This window comes from Saccostrea echinata, unplaced genomic scaffold, assembly GCF_033153115.1.
Source record: "Saccostrea echinata isolate AGI-Se365-2 ecotype Australia unplaced genomic scaffold, CSIRO_AGI_Sech_v1 ptg000054l, whole genome shotgun sequence".
In the NCBI taxonomy this organism is placed as follows: domain Eukaryota; kingdom Metazoa; phylum Mollusca; class Bivalvia; order Ostreida; family Ostreidae; genus Saccostrea; species Saccostrea echinata.
Genome location: NW_026889803.1, coordinates 47,670,789 through 47,698,201, shown reverse-complemented (window position 1 = coordinate 47,698,201; position 27,413 = coordinate 47,670,789). Strand labels below are relative to the sequence as shown.

Here is a 27,413-nt window from a genome sequence, read left to right as displayed (position 1 = left end):
TTTGGTCACCGTACATTTTCGTGGTTTTCATGGATAGACAGGTGCCCCTTTGTTATTTGTTCTGCTAGCGTATTTTGTATGTTTCTCATAAAGTAAATTAAATGCTGTTCATCGTTTCGATAATCAACTGCGTGGAGAAATCTGATTGAAAATAGTACAAATTGAATATCATCAGAAGATTAAAACGTCACCTTTCATACATTTAATATGATTTGAATCTGCTGAGGTACACCTCATAGAATTGATCATTCAATATATATATTATATCTGATGTTGAAGATAATGTTGTGCAATACGATTCACATCTATACTGCTCAACCATCGATCTTTCATTGAAAAGGTACTGCCGACACATTCCCCTTGTGTTGCACGATAATAAGTATTTTCCATATACAGGGTCAATTTTAATAAGAATATTTTTTTTTCAAGTTCCTCATTGTTAATGCCTTTATACAAGCATACCCTCTTAATCTTTAAAAGTTAAATGATATTGAAAAACGTTATGGGGCATATTTATTTTGATAGGCTTCTTAACGGTTTAAAAAAAATTAATGTACATATATATAACTGCTAATTTATTGAATACATTTTCAAAAATTTTAGCACAACCCATAAAGTGAATAATTTGCTTGGCATAATGAAGATAACTGTCATCTTATTGGCAATTCTTATGATTTAATATTTAAACATCAAAATAAACAAAAGATAACATTACTTGAAACACAGTGACATAAAATTTTTAACACTACAAAACTAACCCTACAGAGTTAGGTTAGGCTCTAGGTAATACTAGTATATTCAAGTACAGGTGACTCTCCATCTCTCGAAGTTCAAGGGACCGCAAGAAAAGTTCGAGAGATCGAGGGGTTCGAGAGATAGAAAGTGAATAAAATTCCGAATTTTCAGTTCCAATCATCATTGTTCTACTATCATAAATACCGGAAGTATATGTTGATAATGTCATTGCACGTTTTCATTTGTATTTTACAGGTAATTCACTTGATTTCAACAACAACGATCGTATTTTGAATAAATAAAACGATCTCTTTAAGTTTCAATATTTATTTGTTCTCATTTCATGATAACATGAAACCTGAATAGCAATCGTCGGTGTTGCTACTCCTCGGGCTTGATCGGGTCCTTCACCAGATTTCTCGTATTAAATCGGTATTCAATTCTTGACATACGTTTTTTTGTGCAATGTTTGTCATACTGGGATTGTGTAGACTCTAATAAAACTTCATAATCATTGAAAAATTATTAACAAGTCTCTTAAATTATTTTCTAAAAATTATCGTCTCGATGTCAAGTCAAAATAAGTAGTGAAGCAATTCGTTTATAATTTACCAATTATAACCAATTATTTATATCAACTCTCGGATGCTCACAGGTATAGTGCCTTCAATGTAAACACCCAATTAACACCTCCATGCCAGCCCCAGGCGTTCACTGTTCTCCAGGTAAGTTTAAGCTGCATTAATTTTCCGCTTGATTGACGTGTACACACGCGCAATCAAAACTTCGAGAGATAGAGAGTAAAAAACAATGAAATGTGTGTAACGGGACCCAGGCCTTGGTTCGAGAGATAGAGAACTTCGAGAGATCGGAAGTTCGATAGATCAGAAGTAAATTTGCTTAGTTATATAGAGGAAAAAAACGGGACCGGAGGTTCACTTAGAGAGATCGAGAACTTCGAGAGATCGGGTTCGAGCTATCGAGAGTCACCTGTATTTCTGTAATTACAGTTAACTAAAGTAAAACTAAAGTTTCCTACTACAGCCATGAAAAATGGAGATAAAGAACAGTAATCAAGCTCAAAAGTCCATTGGTACAATGACAATCGGGAGCAGAGCAAACACAGACCTCTAAAAACATCAAAGGTGGGATCAGATGTCATGGAGGAGTAAGCATCCCCTGTCGACCGGTCACATCCGCCGCGTGCTCATTTTCATGATCGGGTAAATGGAAAAATCTGTAGACAATTCAATGTTTATATAATGGTTTAACAATTAAGTATGAAAAACTTCAGTTAGCGTTCGACTTAATAATAGATTGTATTTGCTGACAAGGTCATTGAAACGACCATAGAACACTTCAAAGGAGACTGTTGATATCTTTGTTTCATCAACTTGTTTGTCAAAAGGTTGCCTTGTTTAAGACATTGATCATACGTGGAGCATTATCTTGCGTATTTAATCTACTGGGAGATACATGTATAAACTCCATATGCAGGTGATAAAGGTATATTGCTGCATAAGCAAGGGAAGGTGACGATAGAAAAGTTGAATCCATCGCGTTTATCATAAAGTTTTGTAAGGTTACCATCAATGTATTTTTTAGTAAAATATCCAAACATGAAACAGATGTGTCAGACTCTGAAGTATTTTTTATTTCAAGTTCACTGGGATACATCGAGTCGACATATAAATGGAAGTAGCTATTGTCGTCGATATATCTAAATGTTGAGTTGAAGGCCACAGCAAGTGTCTTTTTCTTCTCATGCTTAAGTTTTAGAATAAAAATTTCTTCATATGAATACACAAAAGGTCTGCTAATAACGGGGCGCAATTGTTACCCATGGAAATTCCGACAGATTGTTAAAAGACGTGATCTCCAAAAACTACACAGACATTGTCAATCAAAAACTCAAGCACCTTTTTAATATCTACTTCAGAGTACTAGTTTTTGTGTACAAATCAGAATGATTTTTACCAAATAATTTTGCAAATGACCAATTGACATGGTTAGTAAATTAATGAGTTCCAGTTTTATTGAAAACGCAGTTGTCTATGATGTCAAAAAGCCTGGACTCTAATTTATCGTGGGGAATGGTTATATATATAGTATAGAATACTATAGTATAGAATAGGATACTGTAGTTTTCCACTGTAAATACTTAAATACCTTGATCAACTATGATACTTTTAATATTTACTTTTATGTTCTATGTAATTTTTTTAAAGTTTTAAAGCATAATATAAGTATGTATAAGTAACATTTCCCCCAAATATAACAAAATGCATAAAAATGAAATATATTTAAGGAATCACTGTCTCGTAAGTAGAGTATGCCAGGGCATCAACGATAGTTGGAAACGTGGGATAATTTGCATAACGGGCGAAGCCCGTTATGAAAAAAATTATCCCACGTTTCCAACTATCGTTGATGTCCCTGGCATACTCTACTAACTAGACAGTGATTCCTTTTATTTCCATTTCATTTTGAAATAAAAATGTAAATTTAGATTTTAAAAATATAGAATAATAGACTTAAATTACACGAAGCCTCACATGTCAATTTCAATAGTCTCCGCCCACTGACGTCAAACACAAAGCCGCACGAGAATTACATGCATATTAAGCCTCCTTAGAGTCAGACACAAAGACAGCCGCACGAGAATTACATGCATATTAGGCCTTCTTAGCTACTGACCTTTCGCTTGGCAAAATTTGCATTCCTTTAGAATGATCAAGAAATCAACTCTCCTTACTTTCAAAGAGTTATCACAGAGAAAACAAATAGAAATGGAAATATAACAAGTTGAACTTCATAGTTACGCACTTAATTTTTTTCGGTCAAAACTTTGATAATATAATGAAATATAATAAATTATAATTCACTTTGATATTCTTAGGGTAGTTACTGGGTGTTTTCCTTCTCAAAAATAGACTTTGTTTCACATATCAGTCTTTGATATTTTTAATATTTCAGTCCACAAAGGAAATTTCGATCTACCCTACCTATATTGGATTTCAAAAAATTCATATAAATCACTGGCCGGGTTTAGCAAGTGCTATAACAACCACATAAAACTATTAACTAGTATGACTTCTCTACATTTTTTACAACCAATACTCACGATTAATTAAAACTAGGCTTTTTGATATCATAGACATCTGCTTCTTCAATAAGAAAAGGAACCCAGAAATTTTCATATCTTATGATTGGTAACCTACAGAATTTGTTAAAAACCACTCTGATTCTACACAAAAGTATTCTGAAGTTGACATTAAAAGGACGATGGAGTTCCTCATTGACAACATCTCTGTTGTCTTTGGAGACCAGGTAATAGGGCAAACTGTTGGACTTTTATGGGTTCTAATGGGCTCTTTTATTAGCAGACCTGTTTTTATATTCCTATGAAGCAGAATTACTTCAAAAGAAGAAAAAGACACTTACTGTGGCCTTCAACTCGACATTCAGATATACAGACGATTGTTTTATCAATTAAGAATAGTTTCTTCCATTCACATGTGGACTCGATATATCCCAGGGAACTCAAAATAAGAGACATCAGAGAGTCTGCCACATCTGTTTCATACATGTACCATAGCGAGGATTCAATTTTGGCATTTTAAGCAAGGACGTTGAGATCGCTAAAATTAATTATCGCTAACAATTTATTCCGCATTAGAATTTACCGTTAACTTTGCATGCACGATAAAATCGTTAAAATTACTTCTTGCTAAAATTAAATACTGATTTTTAAGGACTAATTGCTAAATTTGCGTCACGCTGAAAATTCCACTTATACGGTATTTGGATGTTTCACTCACTTAAGAAGATAAGGGCCTACCAACAGCTAATCTGTATAACAATCAAGATGACGTCAGCTTTTCCATCGTCAACTTTTTTTTTTTTTTTTTTTTTTTTTTTTTTTTTACATATGTATGAAGTAATATTCTGCTTTCAACTACACAAAGTGTTTATGTCTCCCAGTTTATTCATACTCCAGATCATGCTCTGAGTGAGATTAATTTTTACACCAACGCTTGCTACTGACAGATGAGTTAATCCTACAAGGATTTCAACAGCCTCGTTTCAAGTCAGTATTTCGTAAATCCTATGGTCGTTATAATGACCTTGTTAGCAAATATAACCTATCATTGCGTCATATTTTGACCGACAAATTTTATACTAATTGATAGGTCTTTGTTATTATACTAAAATTTTGTTTACCTGATCAATATAAAGGGCTCATGGCATTTATGACAGTTCGACAGGGGATACTTATCCAAGGCACCTGATCCCACCTTTGGAATTTCCGGGAGGTCCGTGTTCTATGCCCTGCTCACAGATTTGTATTACGTTTTTTTTTTCCAAATCGATCACTGTTCGTTATCTTCACCTCTTCCCTCATAAAAACTTAAATATACTTAATATTGATAATTGAATTGATTTTACATCTTTAACTGAATGATGAGTGTACATTGTTTACCTGCCAAATGTTTTTATTGACGCACCTGTATAATAATTGTTTATTCGATCAATAAAATGGGTAAGTTCTTAATTTAATCATTCGTGAACTATATTATACAATGTGGTATCTTAATGAGAACTTTGTGGTCACATAAGACAATGTAGTTTACAACAACGATCATAAATCACGAAGCCTTTGTAATAATTTCGTACATACACAGTAATCTGTCATAATTATTTCCACGATTCTATTGAATGAAAATTAAAAAAAAAATGAATGGGGTTTTACAGTCTTTATTTTTGAAGAACATTATGATGAATGAGGTGATTAAGGTTATATAGTACCTTACTGTGTTAGTAAACTTTCATCCCAATCTACAATCTACATTGTTTTATTTCACAATTTCTCACTTAATTCAGTTTAAGTTGAAAATGAAAAATTGTAAAACAAGATATAGATATAAAAATAAGCACTAAATCATATCTCCTTAGGAAAACGACAAAAATTTTATTTCTTTGCTTTCGTGATGCGTTTTGTAGAACAAATAGATTTAACTTTATACGCAGACATACAGACCAGTGCGCTTGCGCGTTGCAGCCTCAAGAGCCTTACAAACAGTCAAAACGCATCTTAATAAAGCGGACATTAGTATAAAGGCGGTCAAGACGAGAGCTACAAAAAATTAATTTTCGTAAAAATTACATCCAGCTTTTAGCACCTCTCTGATCCATGACCGCATTAATAATGCATACTTTAGTATATGATTTCACACTACTCTATCAAGATGTTTCCATGTATTATTTAGATTGAAATTGTGTGATTAGTTCCAATTTTTTTTTTCATTTTGACAGTTTTTTGACATTCGGTCTTTTTCCTATATTGATGCAATAGTAATATCTAACAAAGGAACATAAAAAAAAACCTTTTAGTGCGATTGGCGCAGTTACAGGTGTATAAAAAGTATCTATGTATTAGTAAGCATTCGTGTTATTATATACAAAAGTTCTGGTGTTGTGTCATTTTTAGATAGTTTTTAAGTATCACAGTACGATTTGTTTTATACCTTATAAAAGATCTGTATAAAAATTCACTCTTATTATTAAAATCAGAGAGTATTAAAATCGCTAAGACAAAAACATGTGAATAAATTAAGTTCAAATTTTAGCTTTTTCAATCATTATATTAATTACACTTTTTTTTCGAAATGAAAATCAGGCATGATATATTGCAACAATCTTAAGTTAATTGACATTTAAGGCTCAGGCCCAAAATTCAGATTAGTTTGATCAATTGTATTCTTTGACGATTGTTTATTGTTAAAAATATCTGATCTTTAAAAAAAAAAACAACAAACAAACAAAGATACAAAAAAAAAATATGAAAGTTCAAATCAGCTGGATGTTTTGAATTGAAAAGTGAAAAATGGCATTCACTTTCATTTTGAATTTTTTCTTTCATCAAATCTAAAAGTCAAATAATGTATAAATTAAGGTCAATGTTTGCATTTTTGCCTCTTATAAGTATAACTCTTAATAAAAGTGATGTTTATTGGACTAGTTCTTAAATTAAGTTTTGAGAGGGTGGAATTAACACATTCTTTTGCATTATTTATTAGAAAGAAAAACCATAAGTAGAACTTGAAACAATTGATATTTTACTCTTGGAATACTTTACACTTCAAATCGGTCACATGTAGTTATGTACATGTACTTCAAATGCTGGCTGGACATTTTCATAGCTATTTTTGATAAATTAGATACATCAAATGCTGTAGCTACACAGAGGGTTTCTTAAACGATAAAACCTCCGGAATAAATTGCATAATAATTGCATAATAATATTAACAAATACAAAATTAAGTCACTAGTTTGGTTTCGAAGTTCACAATTTAAATTGCTGAATCATATACACTTAAATTAAAGTATAATCATAATAAGGGGAATATTGACGAAAGTAAAGAAAGCATAATCAAGCTAGGAACCTATCTTTCAATGCGTTATTGCTACATTGATCACCGAAGATATCTCATGTTCTTTCATATTGTAGGTATTTTTGAGGACAACAGTCGTTTTTGTACCTAATGTTTTGCCTAGTTTTGCTTGTGTTGTTGTTTATTTTTCCTCAAGGTATTACATGTAAAAAACAAACAAACAAACAAACAAATTAACTCAAGTTAATATACCTATTACAATAGACATAAAATAAATTGATATTAATTATATACTAACAGGTGGTGCAATGTAGCGACGCAGTTTCTAATTGGTAGAAAATCAAATCTTGAATCCTATAAATCATTTTATCACCCCCCCCCTCCTTTCCCCTCGTGTCAGTCTGTACCATTAAAAAAATACTATATGCATGATATTAAATCCTGTAATTTGTTAACATTTTGCAAGGAGAAACTAAAATTCTGCTAGTTTATTTTTATTTATAAATCATAACCGTCAGATATACTTTCTGCGTAAGTCAACTTATAATTAGCATATAATCAATACGCCCAAATTGTTCCCCCGAATGGTCTAGAAGTCCAACTCCTCTCTCCCGTTCGTCATCGATTCGCATGGTTGGATACTTATAAATAAGCGTGCATCGCCTTGTAAACATGTCATAATCCTACAGAAAGACTCTGTCATACCTACAATGAAGACTCTTGCTTTGACCGTGGCCGTACTTTTGTTAGTACATCTTGTTTCTGCCCAAATTACGTGGACCAGAACATGGACTACAGGTCCTAACGGAGGAGGCGGTGGGGGTAAGATTATATTCGAAGTATTCATTTTGAAACAAACATTTTATTTTCTTATTCTTCAAATCTGACTCCGTTCACTTTAGAACTTTCTGCTTTTTAAACCGTTAAATAACAATTTCAAAGTCTGATATAATTACTGTATTTGATGACAAATGTGATTCATGGCACTGTTTTTACATTGTTCTTTAGGAAGATTCTTTGGTAAATATTTCATTTTTTTTATTATACATGTCATGTTTTTATAAGTCTTAACTTATGTTTGTGATGTGGATTACTAACATAAATTTAAACTATTCAAGCACAAAATATCATAAAAATTCATTTTATATAAATACATTGTATTAGGATAATACATTATCATTTACAATAGAAGTGGATCGTTTCTTAGACAAGTGTGCTAACCAAAATGTTTACTTGATCATCAATTATTTGGAATTATATGTTTGGTTTTATTGATCAATACAAAACGAAAAGATTTATTAAAATCGGTACTTCTAAATTGACGATTAATTTTTTTTACTGTCAGAAATAAGGCAAAAATTTTATAAATATAATGAACGATGCAAATTTTTATACTATAAATAATTCACATCAGACTTATATTCAAAGGTAACCAAATCAAACTGCATAGAAGTATGACACAAGTCTTTCATGTAGAACATTTCTTTGTCTGATTTCATCAAGTGTCACATGATGCAGGCTTTTTTATATTCCTTAGTATGTTATATATTTTAAATCGTTTGACAAGCTTGTAAATTTGAATCTTTTCTTCCGATTTCCTAAGCTATATGTACTTACATAAGTTTATTGAGTGTTTGTAGTTTAGTAAACTAAGTTAATACGTGTGAAAATGGTGCAGGATAGTTAAGTTGGAACTAAATCTTTGCATGAAAACCACAAGCCATATATTAATCTTTATGACAGCATAACAAAGTGAAAATGGTGTATATATTTACATAGGAAATATGTGTAGTTATGTATCAGTCAGCAATTTGTGGTTTACGGAGAAGACGTGCTAACAAAAAGAGATATCAATCTTAAAAAAAGATACATTGAAAAATTCACTTTCAATTTCATACATTTTTTTTTAACATATAATGCCTTCATTTAAAAAAAAAAAAAGGCAGTAAGAAACTGCACAGAATTAGTGGTTATAGATATTGCTTTGATGAGGAAAGTACTAAACTACATGTAGAAGTAACAAGTTTCCTCTGGTCAAGAAAGTCGGAACTCCATTATTTTGTCACAATTTTATCAACCTTTGACTAAAAGGTGTTGAACAGATCACTAAATGTCCCTTGCATGTTCTTTTGTCTATAATTTATTGGAACACTTTAATGGACCTTCAGTATTATAACAATCCATCAACTACTAACATTTATCAACTATTACTGTTTAATGATTATCTATAATCTGATAAAGTTCCTTTTCCTCTTTTAATTTACATGAATTATATACTTCTATTTATATAAAACTATATCCAATCTTTATCATTACGATATTTGAAAGAGAATGATCTTTAAATATTACATTTGACTGATTCCAAATACTCGTTATCATGGGATTGTCGAAGGATTTGCATGGGAATTCATATGAACTTGATGTGAACAAAAAGGGCCCTTCGTTTACCGTCGGAACAACGTATTAACTACGATAAAATCAGAAGGATTTTTTATGTAATTGAGACTTTTGCTTCTCAATGAATTCCATGAATACGAATATATCATAAGCGTCAACTAGCCAAAGATGTAATACACAATCTTGAACATATCTGCCTTATCGTCTCATGTGCTTTCTTTTACAGATATTACGAATAATATCTTTCAAACGAATTCTATTCTTTTTGCAGACTTCAGTCAGCTCTTTCGAGAACTTCTAAACAATCTCCCAAATGCACCGAGCTTTAAACAACTTATTAATTACGGAGGACAGCTTCCTTCTAGGAGACCTAGTATTCCCCGCCCGGGTTACACACCAATTGTTCCGTCCAACGGTCCCCCAGTACCTCCCAAAGAAACCAATGATCAATACAACCCCAGGCCAACACAGCCACAGCAACCTAGTGATATTAAACCAATGGTAACTGAACTTTGTTTAAAAAAAAATTAAAAAGATCTTGATAGAAAAAAGAACAAATTTGTGTTATATATGCATGTTTTATCCAATGATAATCGTTGTAGACAACAACGTGCACAAAAGAATACCAGAAACTTAGAGGACACACCCTCTGTATGACGGACAAACCTAACGTCAGTAAACAGGGCATCACAGAAGCCATGAAGAAAGCCATTCTTGACCAACACAACAGACTGAGAGCCACAGTTCAGCCACCCGCAATGGACCTGGTAGAACTAGTAAGTCCTAATGGAATATATTTACATGTACCAGTTAAGCTTTTATCGACGATTTTCCCATACGAACACTGGTGATTTTAATTTAGATAATTACAGCTTATCCAAGCAATACACATTGTAAAGTAAGCCAGCTCACATTGGATTCTTGAGATAGGCTAAATATATATGCAAATTTTGCAAGGTCACTATGAATTTAAGTTGAATTAACGACGCTTTAGCCGTTATATTACGTCATTTGAAAACGTACGCAGGAATTTTATCAAATGCAAATTGAAATATTTTATATGATTGAAATTTCATTAGAATTGTCACTCAAAGGAAGAATGAATAATTGTAAACAATCAAGGATTTATATATTTTTTTTAAAATGCCCCCAATATAGTACTATTTGGCATCGCTACCCATAACAATAATTATCAAATAATTAACAGTGAGAATAAATCATAATTATGAGAATTGATGATGAAGTATCGTTATGACATTATTTTATTAAGTGGTTTCCGGGCTGTGTCGTGTGTAAAATACAAAATATCGTCATTAACGCTTGAATCACCATACAGTTCTGGCTTTACCTTATATGTCGTGGTCGTCATACTTCGGACTATGTCTCCTTTGGTCATCATACCTGTTTTGGTTATATATTCAACATGTCTAATAAGTGTAGGCGGTGACCGGGCGTCATTTGTTCGCTGATCACCGTTCCTTTTTTGTACAATTTCGTCCACTAAGAGCGTTGTACTTAAGCATAAAACCATCAGCGACACGAGTCACCAAATTACTTGATCATCATTTCTTATGTCTTTTGAATAATTACAGATATTTCTATTTTATTATAAACAATAGTTTTGTTTTGTATGCTAAATATAAAAAGAAAAAAAAACTTTTAATCCTGCAAAAAGATTTGCTTAATTTTGATAATCTATATAGCTACAGTATTTTCTTCTTGCAGAAATGGGACGAGAGACTTGCTGCCGTTGCTCAGAAATGGGCCAATCAGTGTGAAGCAGGTCACGACAGAGAAAGAAGTATTCCTTGTAAGTACTTTTTCCTATATTGATGCAATAGTAATATCTAACAAAGGAACATAAAAAAAAAACCTTTTAGTGCGATTGGCGCAGTTACAGGTGTATAAAAAGTATCTATGTATTAGTAAGCATTCGTGTTATTATATACAAAAGTTCTGGTGTTGTGTCATTTTTAGATAGTTTTTAAGTATCACAGTACGATTTGTTTTATACCTTATAAAAGATCTGTATAAAAATTCACTCTTATTATTAAAATCAGAGAGTATTAAAATCGCTAAGACAAAAACATGTGAATAAATTAAGTTCAAATTTTACCTTTTCCAGCTTACAGCTGGTTATCTTCTTCAAAAGACTTAAAATAATTGATTTATTGTGATCTATCGTTTAAATATGATAAATTATATCGATTTCTGTTCCCCTTGTGTGAAAATTGACAGATATTATGCACTTAATAAATGCTGTTATTTTCCGATTGACAATTCATCAATGTTCTGAGGTAAATAGATGATAATTTATTCCAACCTTGTCTCAAAGTTTGAAACTACTTTCGCTTCTTGGCAGCCATCGGGATGTCGATTGGACAGAACGTTGCCGGGGGTTACCGCACGTGGGAGCAGGCGGTACAGATGTGGTGGGATGAAATCGACATGTGGACCTACGGCGTGGAACCAGACTCCTACCTTGGCCCTGGGGGATGGAAGAAAATTGGACACTTTACGCAGGTTAATTTTAATTAATTTTCTCTCGTAAAAGTAAAATTTGAAGGAAAAGTCATACAACAGATGGTATGGAATCAATCAATCGATGCCATTCTTCGGTGATGCAATCCCTGAGCCTAATAGAACAATACATTTAGTCTGACTTATAGATCAGCTAGTTTCAATGGGCCTAAATAATTTAATAAGCCTTTCCATTTATGAGAAAATTTTCCTTGTAACAGAAATAGATGCTAGTAAACGATACAGACTAAATCATGATAAAGGGCATTAAGAATAAAAAATATATACTTTCATAAGTTGTACACATGTAGCTGTTCGCATTAAGAATTAAAAAAAAATAAGCTTTTATAAATTGCAGCTGATTAAGATAAATGTAATATAAAATATAAAACTACAAGTTGTTTATACTTTTCTTTTCAAAGTTTCGGAATTCTATATATCATTTTGTTAGATAGACTTACATGTACCACCATTTTAACTTGTAATTCATTATAATCAGTTTGTTTTACAATAATAAAGACTTGCCATATTAAGTGAATGATATAGGGTGACTTAGTTAACCTAATGAACTAAAAGCATTAACTTACAAAATCACGCAGATTATTGTAATATTCAAATAATGTCATTGTAGATGGCACAGAATGGTACCTACCTCGTAGGGTGTGGTTTTGCTGTGTGTGACAGAACAACTTTTACGCGTTACTACGTTTGTGATTATGCAGCTGGGTAAGTTTCACACTTGTCTACACATTTATTGGAACTGGACGCTTTTCTACTAGGAGAGTTCTAGTTTCTTACATTTTTCACTATTGGAATAAACGGTATACCTTTATTGTATAGACAATCCAATCTGGCTTCTCCTTATACCGCCGGAAGAAGATGTAGCAAATGTCCAAAATTCTGCAGGAATGGGCAATGCGGTGAGTTTTTCTTTCTTTTTAAAGATTAAGTACCAATTCACAACGACAGAATAATCTGCAGAATTGCTTACCTTAATATGGAAAATCATGGCCGTTCTAAAATTTTAGATTGCGGTGGTAAAGTTTGTTACAATGGCGGTACTCTCAATATTGAAACTTGTCAATGCCAGTGTCAAAAGCTGTACAAAGGACCTACTTGCGAGCAATGTGAGTGACATTTCTACATCATTATTTTTTCAAATAGTCTTCAATTTGGTAGATGACTTCTTTTACTTCCGCCTCTTAATTATATATTCAAATTATTTTAACTATATTTTTTGCTGCCTCCCATTTCAGTGGATTGTCCGGCCGAGGATAAGTGGGTGTGTGGTAGAGACTGGACCCCGTCCTACTGTGGAAAATTTGTCAACGTCCCCTTTGACTGTCCCTACATGTGTGGCAAATGTGGCAACACAAATGGTGACTAAGATACATGTGTACTTATACATATACTTAATTTTGAAAGTTGAGATGTACCTTGATTTTTATGGCCAAAATTTAAAAGAAAGAAAATAATCAGAAGAAATATTTTAGCAAAGTCCAGTAAATCTTATATATATATATATATATATATATATATATATATATATATATATATATATATATATATATATATATATATATATATATATTAGGGATGTCAACGAATAGTCGACTATTCGACTATCAGTCGAATGGACCGACGATCGAATAATGAAACGACATTCGAATATTATTTTAATTAAATAAATGCAATAAATGAGTGATAGATGAGATGGAATTCTCATCCAAAAATTGAGAAACAGTCTTTCCTCATAGACAGTCGATAATTTTCCTCAACAAAAAACGGTAGATTTTCCAAGTATGTATAGAAAGTACAGCAATTATAAGTGCTTCATTACTGCAAGAATTAATTGTCAGTAACTGCCTGTGTTGTTTTTGTAATAAGTTACCAACCAATATGATCGACTTTGTTTGTAAAATTATTAATTGGACTTGAGCTTATACCATGTACCAGTTATTTTAAGTTTGCTCAAATGCAAGGAATAAACCTGTTTTGATACTTGGATAATTATTAAAAAATGCGCTTACATTTTAAACTGTTTGAGGACATTTTGATAGCCTCCATCCACTTTATTTCATAGTAAGCTTTAAACAATATCGGCTGGCAATTTTTTAATGCTTACTAAATAAAAAATGACTGCATGTACAGGCCGATTTATGAATTCTATTGAGGGGAAATAATAAATTTTGGAGAATAAGGTTTCTAAATTTATTTCATAGAATCATGCTATCCACGCGTTACGTTGCATTAATTTTGATGTTACTTTTTAAATAGATTTAAGTAAAAAGGTTTTTGAGTATGTACCTGTGAAGCTTGAAATAAAATTTTATTTTCAGAAAATGTTCCGAACATTCGACTATCGTTCGAATAATGCAATCGAATGATCGACTAAGGAAAATAAATATTTTGACATCCCTAATATATATATATATATATATATATATATATATATATATATATATATATATATATATATATATATATATATATATATATATATATATATATTCCACAGAAGATGTTATGGTTGCCGAGAGCGAGAAACCAAAACCTCCCTTCGTGTCTGCGTTCGGGTGCAAGTACAGCGGCAAAAGATCCAGTCGTGGTGAGTATCTTTTCTACCAGTTTCTTTTACACAGAACATGACACAATCGATGTACATGTACGCGTACAAATTAATTTAAGGAGAAATAAAAATTTGGTAAAAAATTACCTTAATGGTTACACTTTTTATGTAGAATTTAATTTTAGAATTGATTGTTCATTCATATAAGAGAGAATAATAATGTTTAAGAGGAAAATAATATTCTTGTTATCAGAGGAGTGTCGAGCGTATGGGGACCGCGGCCTGGACATTAACCAGTGTGGAACTAAAAAAGGCGAATTAACATGCCATGACTGTAACCGATTTTCCAACGTTAAAAGGGAAATGTGTCCCGTCATGTGCGGGCTATGTGATCGTGAGTATTTACGCTTCTTTGCGCTCTTTAAGTAATAATTTGATGAAATACATTATAATAATATTCTTTGTGGTATGTATTGTGCCTAACTATGATGCAACATCAAAGGAAAGGTTAATGATTGATGAAAAGTATATACATGTATATTTACTGTTCTGAGTGGAACACTTCATAAATGTACTTCATGAAAAGGCTGTTTTTTTTAATGAAAAAATGATAATATTCAGTAGAATAAAAGTAAACATTTTTGTCATCGTCATTGGTCTGTAGAAGAGACCGTTTACAATTTTGTTTTCCACACAAGGGTGGCTTCTGAAACAAAGGTGTGTCAAAAACAGCATACATGTATTTAATTAAGGAGTTCCATGCATAGCGTCTTTCTTTCCTTATAGATCCATGTAATGGAAAGGAATGCCTGAATGGGGGGACACTGGATGTTGATAACTGTACCTGTAAATGTGAACATCCCTTCATTGGAGAACGGTGTGAAAAAGGTATCACAATCTACAGGAATTCTTCAAATATATTAATTCCATTGCATTTTTTTAAAATCATTTTTCAAATGTAAGTATTTCAACGTTGAAGCCGACAATTAGGCTTATTTCTTGTGAGGTCTAGATATAATTTTTATTTTTCGCCACAGTTGATTGCAGTAACCCAGACAAAAGCCATTGTGACGCATGGCCTGTGGCTTACTGCGAAAAGTACGATAACGTTCCTAGGGATTGTCCAATAAGATGTGGACTATGCTCACTACCTAATGGTCAATAAGCCCTCGTAAGTACATGTATATTTATTTTCTAAAATGCATCATTAATGTATGCTTTAAGATATTGCTGCATTATTTCACTGAGATTTTCTTTTCGGGTTCCGATCATTAATATTTGCTAATGTCTGTGCCAAATTTAATAAAAACACCCGTGTAAGGTTTATTCAGCTGTCTTAATTTGAAATGGTACACTAGGAAGTGACATTCGAACATCCGCAAATACTACGAAAAAATCAGTATAATGTACACCAAATGTATATATCACTGATGGAGAATGGGAATGGGAAATAATTTTATGGAAATGTCAATCAACGATGAAGATTTTATAAACTTTACCACGAGTTGATATTAAGACCATTTTATTTTCTCTTTACAGATTTGTTTTAATTCTTACAGAGAAATCCAAGCTGCATTTTTGACTTTCATGATGATCACGTTACAGGAGCTAAACATGATGATCACGTGATAGGTATAAAAATTCCCGTCTGTGTACAGTGTATGCTTTATTTGTTGTGTTTGAATATACATTGTTCAGAAATTTCTTTATGTTATATCAAACAAATGTACATATATGCACTTTATGTTTACGTGAGAATTTATGTTATTTTCACTTAGTTAAATAAATTATTACAAACTTTTGAACTTTTGATTTGGATTATTTTTTTTTTTATTATGGCAGTTTTTTTTATATATAGTTTAATAAAAAAAAATTGCAAAGATAATGGACAGTGATCAATATCATAAATCACAAAAACAACTGGAATCGTGAACAGGGCAAACATGGATCCTCCAAACACAAGAGGATGAATCAAGTGCCTAGGTGGAGTAAGCAATCCCCTGTTGACCCTTCAACCTCTGTATTGATCAGGAAAATAAAGTAATCCGGAGTCAAAAATAATGTAAAATCAAGAGCCTAACAACTGGGATAAAATGTCAATCAAAATACAACAGAACAATAAGTTGCATTTGTCCATCACAAAATGGCGAATTTAAAAAGTTGTTGAAAGTCCTGTAACATCAACTTATTTCTCAGTAGCCTGCCTTGGTTTTAGGAACGACTTTCACTCAAAATATGCTATTGCTTACCGAATGTGGTTGAGATATATAAGCAGCATATGCTGGTATTTTAAAATATTACTGCATTGATAGTGGGAGTTGACGATGGAAAAGTTGTTTGTTATGTAGTTTAGTTGTAAGTTAGCCATTAACGTCTATAGTCAGTAAAACAACAAATATAAACAGATGTCGCAGATTCTGTGGTCTTTTTTCGAGTTCACTAAGATATATCAATCGCTTCCCTTCGACTAGCTATTCAATCTATCTCTTTCTTGTTCAAACCTCTGAAAGTTGCAGGGATGGTAGTGAGGAGTTAGGGAATCACAACCCACAGAGGAATGAATGAAAATGACTGCTGTTAATCAATAAAACATTGTCGTTTATCCAGATATCGAATAGATGACCTCAACAAGAAATTCTTCCCATGCAAACGTTACTTTTTTTCGTTTTTTAAAATTAAATCAAATATAAAACAGGTCTACTAACTACGGAACACAGCATATATCCATCGGAATTTAACACATTTTTGAAGATTTCGTTTTACATGTACTCTTTGTTTTAAAAGAACTAATTATAATTTATCTGCATGCTTACCGTAAGTTAACAAGACATATCTAATTCAGTTTAATTTCTTAACCAAAAATGAATTAGATCAATCAACCAAATATTTCCGGCTCTGGATTTGTGATGTTAAACTCCACCTCCACTAGGAGAGAGGCTTTCGCGGCATTCGTCATGGCGGCATTAACCGTGATTCCGTATCCACTAGCTGACAACCAATGTCCAGAATTCCACACAGTCAATTTCTCTTCATCAGCTTCCATGCTTTTAAATAACGCTTCATTTGCATGGGCATTTGTCCATACCTAGAAAAATCAAACAAGTAAACTCTTATGTTTATCTTTAATTTTTGAGATGAAAACGTAAATATAGTTCCATGTATATAACATCTGTCTCTCACATAAGATAAGCTAACATGAGCTCTGTTCATCTGTTCCAGACTAATAAGACTAATAAGTATCTATAATTTCGTGAACAAATGTTCATTAAAATAATTGGCAACTCTTTTAGTCAATGCTGATTTTTTTTTTTAAACTAATCAAAATTTAAATTTCCTACTTACAAAATCTTTCACAATGCTACATATAACTGAATTTCTTTTTTTTTTTTTTTTTTTTTTTTTTTTTTTTTTTTTTTTGGACTATGGCGGTTCTTTTGTTTTCAAGCATTCTAAGTGAAAGTAGATCTTCTAAAGCACGTGAAGTATTGCTCTATATATTAATCATCAAAATCATCACTGATCGACATTATATACATTTATAATCTTTCTATAACATTAAATACATTTTAAAAGCCCTAGTCATCGTTCATTTATTTATGCGCGTTTGTGTACATCAACAACATGTCCCATTTCCATGCCGATATGGATACTTTTTGCGCCTCAATTGCTGGGAAGCTACATTCTCGAAACTAGCGTAACTACTGTTGTTACGGTTAAATTTACACGTTTTTGTGCGAATCATACGTTCTCCAATTAAAATAATCTTATTCTTACCTGGACGTGAAGCTCGTTCGAGTTTATTCCAAAGAAAAATGGAACACTCCAGAAAACAGCCACCTGGTGGTTTGTCCCGAAAACGGTGTACGTCAGTACTCCGGAAGTACCCGCCGTAGCATCTAGGCACAAATCACAAATGAAAACTGATTTAACCAATATCCATCAAAGTCCAACAACTGAAAAAATAGAAATTAAAGCTGGTTTTTTTTTTCTTTTTTTTTTCAAAAGAAACCTTTTCAAAGAATCCACTTACAGCTTGTTTTCTCAAAAGTAAAAATTCCTGCGTCCCCAGCCGGCAAATATCGAGGAAGAGGCTGACGAATTACACCGTGAGACAAATACCAAGTGGGATCCACGAGCTTCCGGTTACCAAGGTTCTTAAGTCCAATGACACATACACGGGAAAAATCGACATTGTCTGCTATCCCCTTCAAGACGCTAAAGGAAGCAGTTACTGCCGATATCACGCCGACAACTGTAAATTTAGATTATCTAATCGAAAAACTCACTGCGTCTTTGGAATTTTTATTTTAATCAAGACTACCTGTGAAATCCAAATTTGTTGTTTAAAATAATCAAAAACATTGATATACATGTACTAGTATTTAAATTTTTATGAATAAAAAAAAAGAGAATACCTCTCTTCTGCGGAAGACCAGCGTGCGTCAGATCTCGAAATCCCTGGTTCGTTTGGAGGAGATCGTCTTGATTAACCACCATTTTGTCTGCAAGTCGTGCTTCATGTTCAAGTCTGTGTGTATCTTTATTTGATTTTCCAAAACAATAAGAAAGAAGTACTAATCTAAAACAACAACGAACACAAAAGTTTCACAGATTGTTTGGTATAGAGTCCATCTAGTTACATGTACAATTGAAAGAATGATTAAAATATCAGGAATGGATAACATCAGCTGCGAAGTACATGTACAAAGGAGAAGATGAATCTGAAGAGGGCGCATGCCCAGAAGAGAATGCAACGATGACTGTAGACAGCTGTAGGACGGCAGCTGAAAGGAAAACATACTGGTATCTTTCCTACAAAATTAATTGTGTGTGTTACTTTGTTATTTCATTCATTAATTCGTTTGGTTTCGAGTACATATACATGTAATTGCCATTACTGAATACTTTATATATATATATATATATATATATATATATATATATATATATATATATATATATATATATATATATATATATATGTATATGTATATATGTATGTATACGAAGCAGGCAATGCGTACATATAAATATGTTAAGTTAAAAATTCTCATCTATGAAATATAAACGACTTCTACATCAACTTTTGGTGTGCAAAAAATGAAGAATTTCCTTACCCTGTCAAAACAATAAATTTCCATGGAACCATGATTCAAGTTTAAAATATTGCGGTGATGACCTTTTCCTTCAGTCAAGATAACGGTTCTTATCATGTAGACCAAAGAAAGATAACCCTACTCCTTTAGCCTGATTAAAATTACAAACTAGATGCTGTTATAAGACAGTAATACCAGCACATACATGTAGGTGATTGCCTCTAAAAATGTCATCCTTCATATTTGAGTAACCAGGGAAGAAGCCACAATAATACTATAAATAACACAAATTATACATTGTATATATATTTGATATATGTAAAATGGTCAAGTGAGTCTGTTGCTCTTATATAAGTATTTTAAGTAATAAATTTATTTCTAGTCTGAAATGACAGAAGAACGAGGGCGCTTTTGATTGGCATTCGGCAGGAATCTGAGCGCACTTAAAAACTGAAAATTTCATTGATCTGTCACATGAAATTTTAGCATTCTTTTGATGTATCGAGTTCCTATGAAATAGGAAAGGGAAATAATTTCCCGATATTGTATTCTGATTTGCTAAAAAAGAACTTGAAAGTTGGCTAGATGAGTCATTTGGTACAAAATGTTACATTTTTAAACACGTTTTTCTAAAAATTTGCAATCTCTGGGTCATCTCTCCATGATTTTGAAACTTTATTTGTGTGCATTTTAATTCAAAGAAACTAACAAACATTTGTAAAAAATGGAGAGAAGACCCAGAGACGATAAAAAATGAACATTTTCCAAAAAAAAATTCAAATGTGTAAATGCGGTGCTTCATTATCACTTTAGAAACCTATAAGTGTGTGTAGTGGTGATGGACCGCGGTGATAGCTCAGTAGTAAGCGTTACCCGTCCAGTGCAATGAAAAGGAATTTTTTTTTGGTTCGATCCTCGCAGGGAGCGTTAATATTTTTTTAAGTACGAACAATCAATACTTTTGTCAGTTTAATTTTATGAACTAATTTATTTTCAAATGGTTAAATTCTGGTTCTGTTTCACCGAAAGCGAAAGCAATTCTTTCAACCTACTGATACTTTAATATATACAAGTATGTACTTGTAATTGCGTTTAACTATACCCTATATATGTATTTATTATTTATGTGAAGCGTTACCAAGTTTTAGATGTAGTAAATATTAAGATAAGCGGACTGATATATTAAATTTGGCAAAGTATTTCAAACTAAATGTAAAATTTTCCCATGTGCGTAACTTTGTAAAGTAGCTGTAAAGTATGTCCAGCTGCGTTCAACCGACCAAATCGTAGACATTTAAACTATATAAATGTTTCGTACGTCTTATTCCTGCAGATCACACGCCAAACACGCCCATATTCTTTAATGAAGTAAATTCTGTGTAAAAAGGAATTTTCAAAAGAAGGTTTTTGTGTTTAAAACAAAATATGCACGCTGAGGGGTTACATTTTTGGCGCATAAGTAGTGATAAACATGCTATATTATTTACATTCACTGAAAATTATCTCCTTTATTTCTTATTGAAAGTCAGTCAGTAAGTTTACTCCGCTAAGCAAGCCACCTACAACGACACGTACACCGACATACATACCTATATATGATAAAATAATTTAAAACTACTTAATTTTAAGTTATATGATTATTTGCACAAATATAAATATAAACAATAAAATGTCTTTCTTTGTTAGTGCAGGAATTAACGTTGCAGCTATTGCAGTAAAAATTAACATAACCCGCGTAAGCGGATTATGTATTTTTTCCTGCAACAGCTGCAACATTAATTCCCGTACTAACAAAAAAGAAAGCATTTTATAGTTTTTAAAAATGAACTTCTACTGATTTAACATCACAAAAAAAAATAATAACCCAGCATGGTAACTACATACACATGTACCAGTACATCACATGCGACCGAAAGAGTACGATAAAATTAGTACAGTGTACGTTTTTATTGTATAATTTTGTTCTATCTATATCAGGAAAACAGATGAATTGAAAAGGGAGGCGGGGGGGGGGGGTAATTGAGGCAAAGTTGATCAGGTGTGCATATATTTGGAAAATAGCCAGGTTTCCAATAAATACTGATATCATTTTTGAAAGCTGTCAATTTTGTATCTAAAATTTTATATCCGTATATTATATACAGGTATATAGTAAACATGCTTGATTTTTTTTTTTTTTTTTTGATGTACGAATTCATAGCATGTTTTAAATAGGAAATTTATCACTATGATGTTAGGTACTAGTAACTGGCGGTGAGTACGTTACACGTATGTCATTAAAACGAAATACAGGTAAAATAAATCTGAATTGTAAATGGTTGGGTTAAAGCTTGGGTGTCATGCGCTATTACTAAGTAGGCTTAGAGGGGGTCATCCGCACTCCCCAATAGCTTTAATCAAAATTGAAAGCCCCATTACTACCTTTATATTATAATTTATGACTCGTACATTAAATCTATTGGTCATGATTCCGAAGGTCATCACCACCCACTGAAACAGGAAACAATCATAAAAATTTTGTTTTGACCCCGCGTTTTGCCCCAAGGGTGAAAATGAAAATTTCAAAATCTTTTTGCACATTTACAGGACTTCACCACACATATTCCAAAAGATGATTTGGCTACTGCAAAAACGTCACTATTTGACTCCCAATCGCCCAGGGTGAAAATTGAAATACCGAAACCTTATTGCACATCTACAGGTCACTCTCGATCATATTCCAAAAGATACATGTATAAATGGGCTAGCTACTGCCAAAAAGGTAAGTGGAGTTCAGGGCAGGTCCGCAGCAACGGTTAAAAAAAGGGGGGTCAATCCAACCTCCCAGAAATATCTGACAAGAAAACAAAAAAGAAAGAATGGGATAACGTTTGTAACCGACAGACGGCATTAATTTGTTTCGTTTGACGACTCCTGTTTCTACTGTTTGATTGAGATTTTATATTAATATCTGATCCTTCATTAAGGATTGATACCAAAGGAGAAATAGCAACAGTACTGTATGCCGGTAGGGTATACATGTAAGTACTTCTTTCACTTTTACTTCTGTCAATAATTTTAGCAAGACAGTGTACAACACACATACCAATACATGTAACCAGTGGGCAATTATATCGCAAGCAATTCTTCTCCAACTGCTATTACTTGTAGACATTCAGTTTATAAATCTTTAACTTGCTTTATTATGAAGGTGTGTATGGGTTGTTTTTTTTTAGCCAATCAAAAATTTACCAGAATTTCGGTGCCTCGTTCTGACGTAACAAAACCTATCACGAGCCTTTACCAGACTCTCTGCTCTCGCAGCTTACGAAGACAGCCAAGTGTCCATTCTCTATCCAGAGTTGTCGTTCCCGCTACGCTCTCACATACACCTCTATCAACGCTTGTTAATATACAAAATTCTTGGAAAATTTGTAAATGATAAAATTTTTTGTTAATAATCGTTTTAAATTATATTTCTTACCAGAAAACAGGATTTATTTCTAATCTATAACCTTTAAAAAGGATTTTTAATTAAGATGTTAATTATTACGCCGCAAAATAGTTCCCTAAAACTTTGAAAATAAATCGTTTTAGGGATGGTCAATTTAAAACAAATGATGAATTATCATCTTTATCGATAATTACAAAAATTATTTACGAATTCAATTCAAAATTTTCACCGTTTAGAATTTGTACAAGAACGAGCGTTGACAGAGGTGTTGGTAGCGCAGCGGAAGACAACTCTGGATAGAGAATGCCTTGAGTGTTCTGGTTGAAAGAGACTATCGTAGACAGGGATCTGTGTACAAGAAATAAGACTATTGTAGATTCTGGGTACATATAACTTGCTCAGGGGCTAAACTTTATATGTACGAATTTCCAATATGTTTTACATGTTTTAGGAATATATGTAATAAAGGTTGATAAAATGTAATGATTTCATTACAGAGGCACTTGTTTCTGTTAAATGTTTATCCCAAAATCATACTACACCAATGTTAATTGTATTCCGGGTTAGCATAATGTGACCGGTATGGTTTTGTGTCTTATTTCTCATTCTGTTATCAGTCACTCTTTCCGGTTTAAGGGAAAAGAGTACCAATTAATTTCCCATAGAACTCTTTACAAACCTATTGCCCTTCCAGTACTTTACTACTAGTAATTCCCTTCCAAACATATCTCTGGTATCATTTAAAACTTCATTCTAAGGACTTATTAAAAACACGGAAAAAAAATATACCGTGTCGTGACGTTTATAGGTCAAATTTGCAGTTGTTTACGACTTACAGTGATCGACTGTAAATGACACTCTACATCTAAAATCAACCCCACTCCTTTAGTCCCCCCCCCCAGTATTTCCATACTTTCTGTAATATTCCCTCATTCCATCATTTATTTAAAACATTAATACATGTATTTTTACTTTAAAATGAAAATATTTACATACCTGAATTCAGCCAATCAGGTAACTCCTACCCATTTAGTACTCTTCTCCATCTCGTCTAACTAGGAAATGATGTAAACATCCGGGGATTTGATACTCTTTTTCATTTTAACTGTGTTAGAGATATACACTAACTGGCGTAGTAGAGCGGTCATTTATCAACCCAAGCTATTTTTTTTACGCATATTCATCTCTCCTAGAATTGGACAGTAACCGCGTGATAATTAAAATTCACCCCGGAGAATCAGGTATTAGCGTATTATGCATAACATCGTAAACAGCATGGCAAATAGAGCGCCAAATCAGTTGTGCATGACAAAGGTAGAAACTCTTACGAAAACTGGAGACAAAATTTATTATACTCTAGACAAAATTGCTAATGCACCACCAAAATAAATTAATATTTTTTTCTTTTCAAAACTTGTTTTTTGATATAAAATTATGTTACTTTAATAAAAAAAAAAAAAAGAGGCATTTAAATTCTTAACTGATAAATAACAACAATGTTTACTGAAGCGTATCCATTTCATAGAAAAAATTCGTGTCCATACTTTTTTGGTGGAATAAATTTCTATTTTTTCTTTGAGGTTGTGTTCCTTATGATTGTACTAATGAAAAACTCTGAAAAAAAGTTACACCGTATGCGGCGTTTGACCCAAGAAGAGCGTGATAAGGCAGTCAGTATGGTGTCTGCAGGGAGTGCCTTTGGAGAAATTTGTGAAAAATTAAAACAATTAAAAGATTATTCATTCCTCTAATGAAAAATTGTTACAAATGAATTAACAATCTTAAAAATGTTTACTATAGATAGTGACGGCATTAAGTAAGCACCACACAATAATTTCAAGATTGATCCATAAAATTTGGGCAACCGGAAGTTGTGTGGGTTTGGTAAGGACACCAATGTACTGGATGACTACTAGGCAATATGGTAGTCAATCAGGGTATATTATTTGATTTTTAAGTGGGAGACTGCTCCCGTCGCAATCTCACGGACCACCTTCGGTAATCACCAACTTCATTATCTTGGCAAGAACGGTGCGCAGTGCAAGTCGGGAAATTGGTTTTCGGGCAAGAAGGTTCTTTAAGGGTCTTGTCATGACACCAAGACATTTGTCAATCCAACTGTTTTGGAAAAGATGGCATATTTTATATACTTGTACCGATCAGGCAAATGATCAATTCACAAATAAGAATAAAAAGTAGTACGTTAGCAATTTTGTCTAGTGTATACTATCTCTCTGGACCCTATTTCTTTTACTATGTCTAGAGGACGGAACAACTTGGGGGAAGAAAACCCGCGCTAACCCCCATAGAATCTTCGAGGACGACGACGAGAATATACCCGGGGCCAATCGCAAGATCCGCGCACAGGAAGTGAGAACCCTCGAACTCATGCTCGGTCAGATCGCAAATTACACACCTATTATATTTAGAAACACTTTTGTAAACAATTCTACGACACTTAGGGAGATATAGCAGATTATTCGCTTAAACTATGGATTTTAGTCAACACGTGCAGATTTCCTGGACTTTGTTAACATTTGATTAAGCCTAACGAACGACCTGAGGACCTTTTTTCAAGGACTAATGGCATTTACTAAAGAAAATCTGAAAGCAGAACTGGGTATTACACACAGAGGCCAGGAAATCCAAGAGGATGGGAAACTAAACCCCTACATTGAAGAAGTTTATCGTACTAACCTAGCTTACCCTTATCCATCCTGATCTCCCAAGATTATTGAAACAACAGTATAGGACCGATCTAAGATCACGTAGACTAGCTACATTGAAACCTAAAATACCCCAAGCCCTTGATTCACTGCTGGAAAAACTACGAAACACAGAGGACGCCAGAGCTATTCGCACACAGTTTCCTTCAGTGAAAAAAATCTCATCACCACAAGTCCAGGAATCATGTCCATTGTGTAAAGCTTCTGGGCGTCCATACAATCAATACCTTAGCAAGTGTTCATACCTTCCCCAAGAGTGACAAAAGAGACTTTACCACGGCAAGGCAGATAATGGATACAGACGATAACCAGTGCAGTGATGAAGATGAAATTTTATTCACTAAGGATCCAGGGTGCAAATCCGTCAATACATTGATACATATCTACATTCTACATTTAGCACACCGTTCTGTTCGTTTTACCACAGACAGTGGCGCAAGTGATAACATGATTCGATCGGATGGTGCCCACAATTTACAAGCATCTGTCACCCCTTCATCACAATATGCCCATCAGGCAGATGGATTATCACCACTCCATCTATCTGGTGAGACTAGACTTACCTTTACTCATGATGGGCAAGAGTTAACATTCGAATGACTAATTGTTGACACTCGGACACTCCCATTTTGGCTGGAATTCCATTTATAGAGGCAGATGACATTATAGTCAGACCCGCCCGTCATTGTTGCTGACAAGTGTGTATTCCAGTATGGCACAAAAGCTCAGGAAAGACACCACTCCATTCGGCTCACATAAGTACTTCGAGCTCCAGTACCCCACACCACAACCCTGTGGCCAGGAGAATATATCGACGTCAAACTTCCTGACAATATGACAAGTCCTGATGAGTACAATAAATTTTCGCTTCTGCCTACATCATGTCAAAGTTCTACAACAATCGGCTCCCTCCTTCATTTATAGATAGCGTGGCAGGAAAAGTACGGATTGCAAATTTGTCAAATGAACCTTGTACCATTAAACGAAACCAGCACTTGTGGCTAGTGAAACCCACCCACTTTCTCTCCGGATGTCTCTCCAAATTAAAACAATATACCTGTCCCTAAACCCAACACTAAATACAGTGAACGATCAACCACACACTTCGCTGCAGTCAATCTTGACCCTGTCCCGAGATGAAAGCACAGTTCAAGAAGACTCTTGACGCATACAGCGAGGTGTTTAGCCAAGATTTTAAAGGCTACAATGGCGCTAGTGGTCCACTTAAAGCTGTTGTAAATATGAGGTCAGTTAAGGTTCCTCAAAGAAAGGGACTTACCTCAGTACAATATAAACAACTTCTTTCAACATTTCAGGACAAGTTTAATGAGTTTGAGGTATGTGGTGTTCTTACTAAACCAGAGAAAGTCAACGTCGAGTATGTAAATTCATCATTTCTGGTCAAAAAGCCATCTGGAGGCTTCAGATAGTTACAGCATTTGCAGATGATGGGAGATACAGCAAGCCCCAACCATCGCTTATGCCTGATGTAGATTCGACTCTCCGACAAATTGCTCAGTGGAGGTATATTGGCATAATACA

The 27,413-nt window shown here is 33.3% G+C and overlaps 2 protein-coding genes across 2 annotated transcripts; one reads left to right on the top strand and one right to left on the bottom strand.

The window, feature by feature from the left end:
• Nucleotides 1-7,816: 7,816 nt before the first annotated feature.
• Nucleotides 7,817-16,421, top strand: LOC133172086 (uncharacterized). Its single transcript, XM_061306893.1, has 14 exons — nt 7,817-7,952; nt 9,799-10,028; nt 10,130-10,303; nt 11,253-11,337; nt 11,890-12,050; nt 12,679-12,773; nt 12,888-12,967; nt 13,076-13,174; nt 13,304-13,426; nt 14,566-14,655; nt 14,870-15,010; nt 15,403-15,504; nt 15,654-15,787; nt 16,156-16,421. Exons 1-13 carry the CDS (start codon nt 7,841-7,843, stop codon nt 15,779-15,781), a joined length of 1,620 nt encoding a protein of 539 aa, XP_061162877.1. The 5' UTR covers nt 7,817-7,840; the 3' UTR covers nt 15,782-15,787; nt 16,156-16,421.
• A 1,070-nt stretch (nt 16,422-17,491) lies between these two features.
• LOC133204969 (uncharacterized) lies at nt 17,492-26,535 on the bottom strand. Its single transcript, XM_061340709.1, has 5 exons — nt 26,441-26,535; nt 19,032-19,195; nt 18,647-18,868; nt 18,391-18,512; nt 17,492-17,701 (listed from the first exon to the last, which is right to left on the bottom strand). The coding sequence occupies exons 1-5, from the start codon at nt 26,533-26,535 to the stop codon at nt 17,492-17,494; spliced, it is 813 nt and encodes a 270-aa protein (XP_061196693.1).
• Between the last annotated feature and the right edge of the window lie 878 nt (nt 26,536-27,413).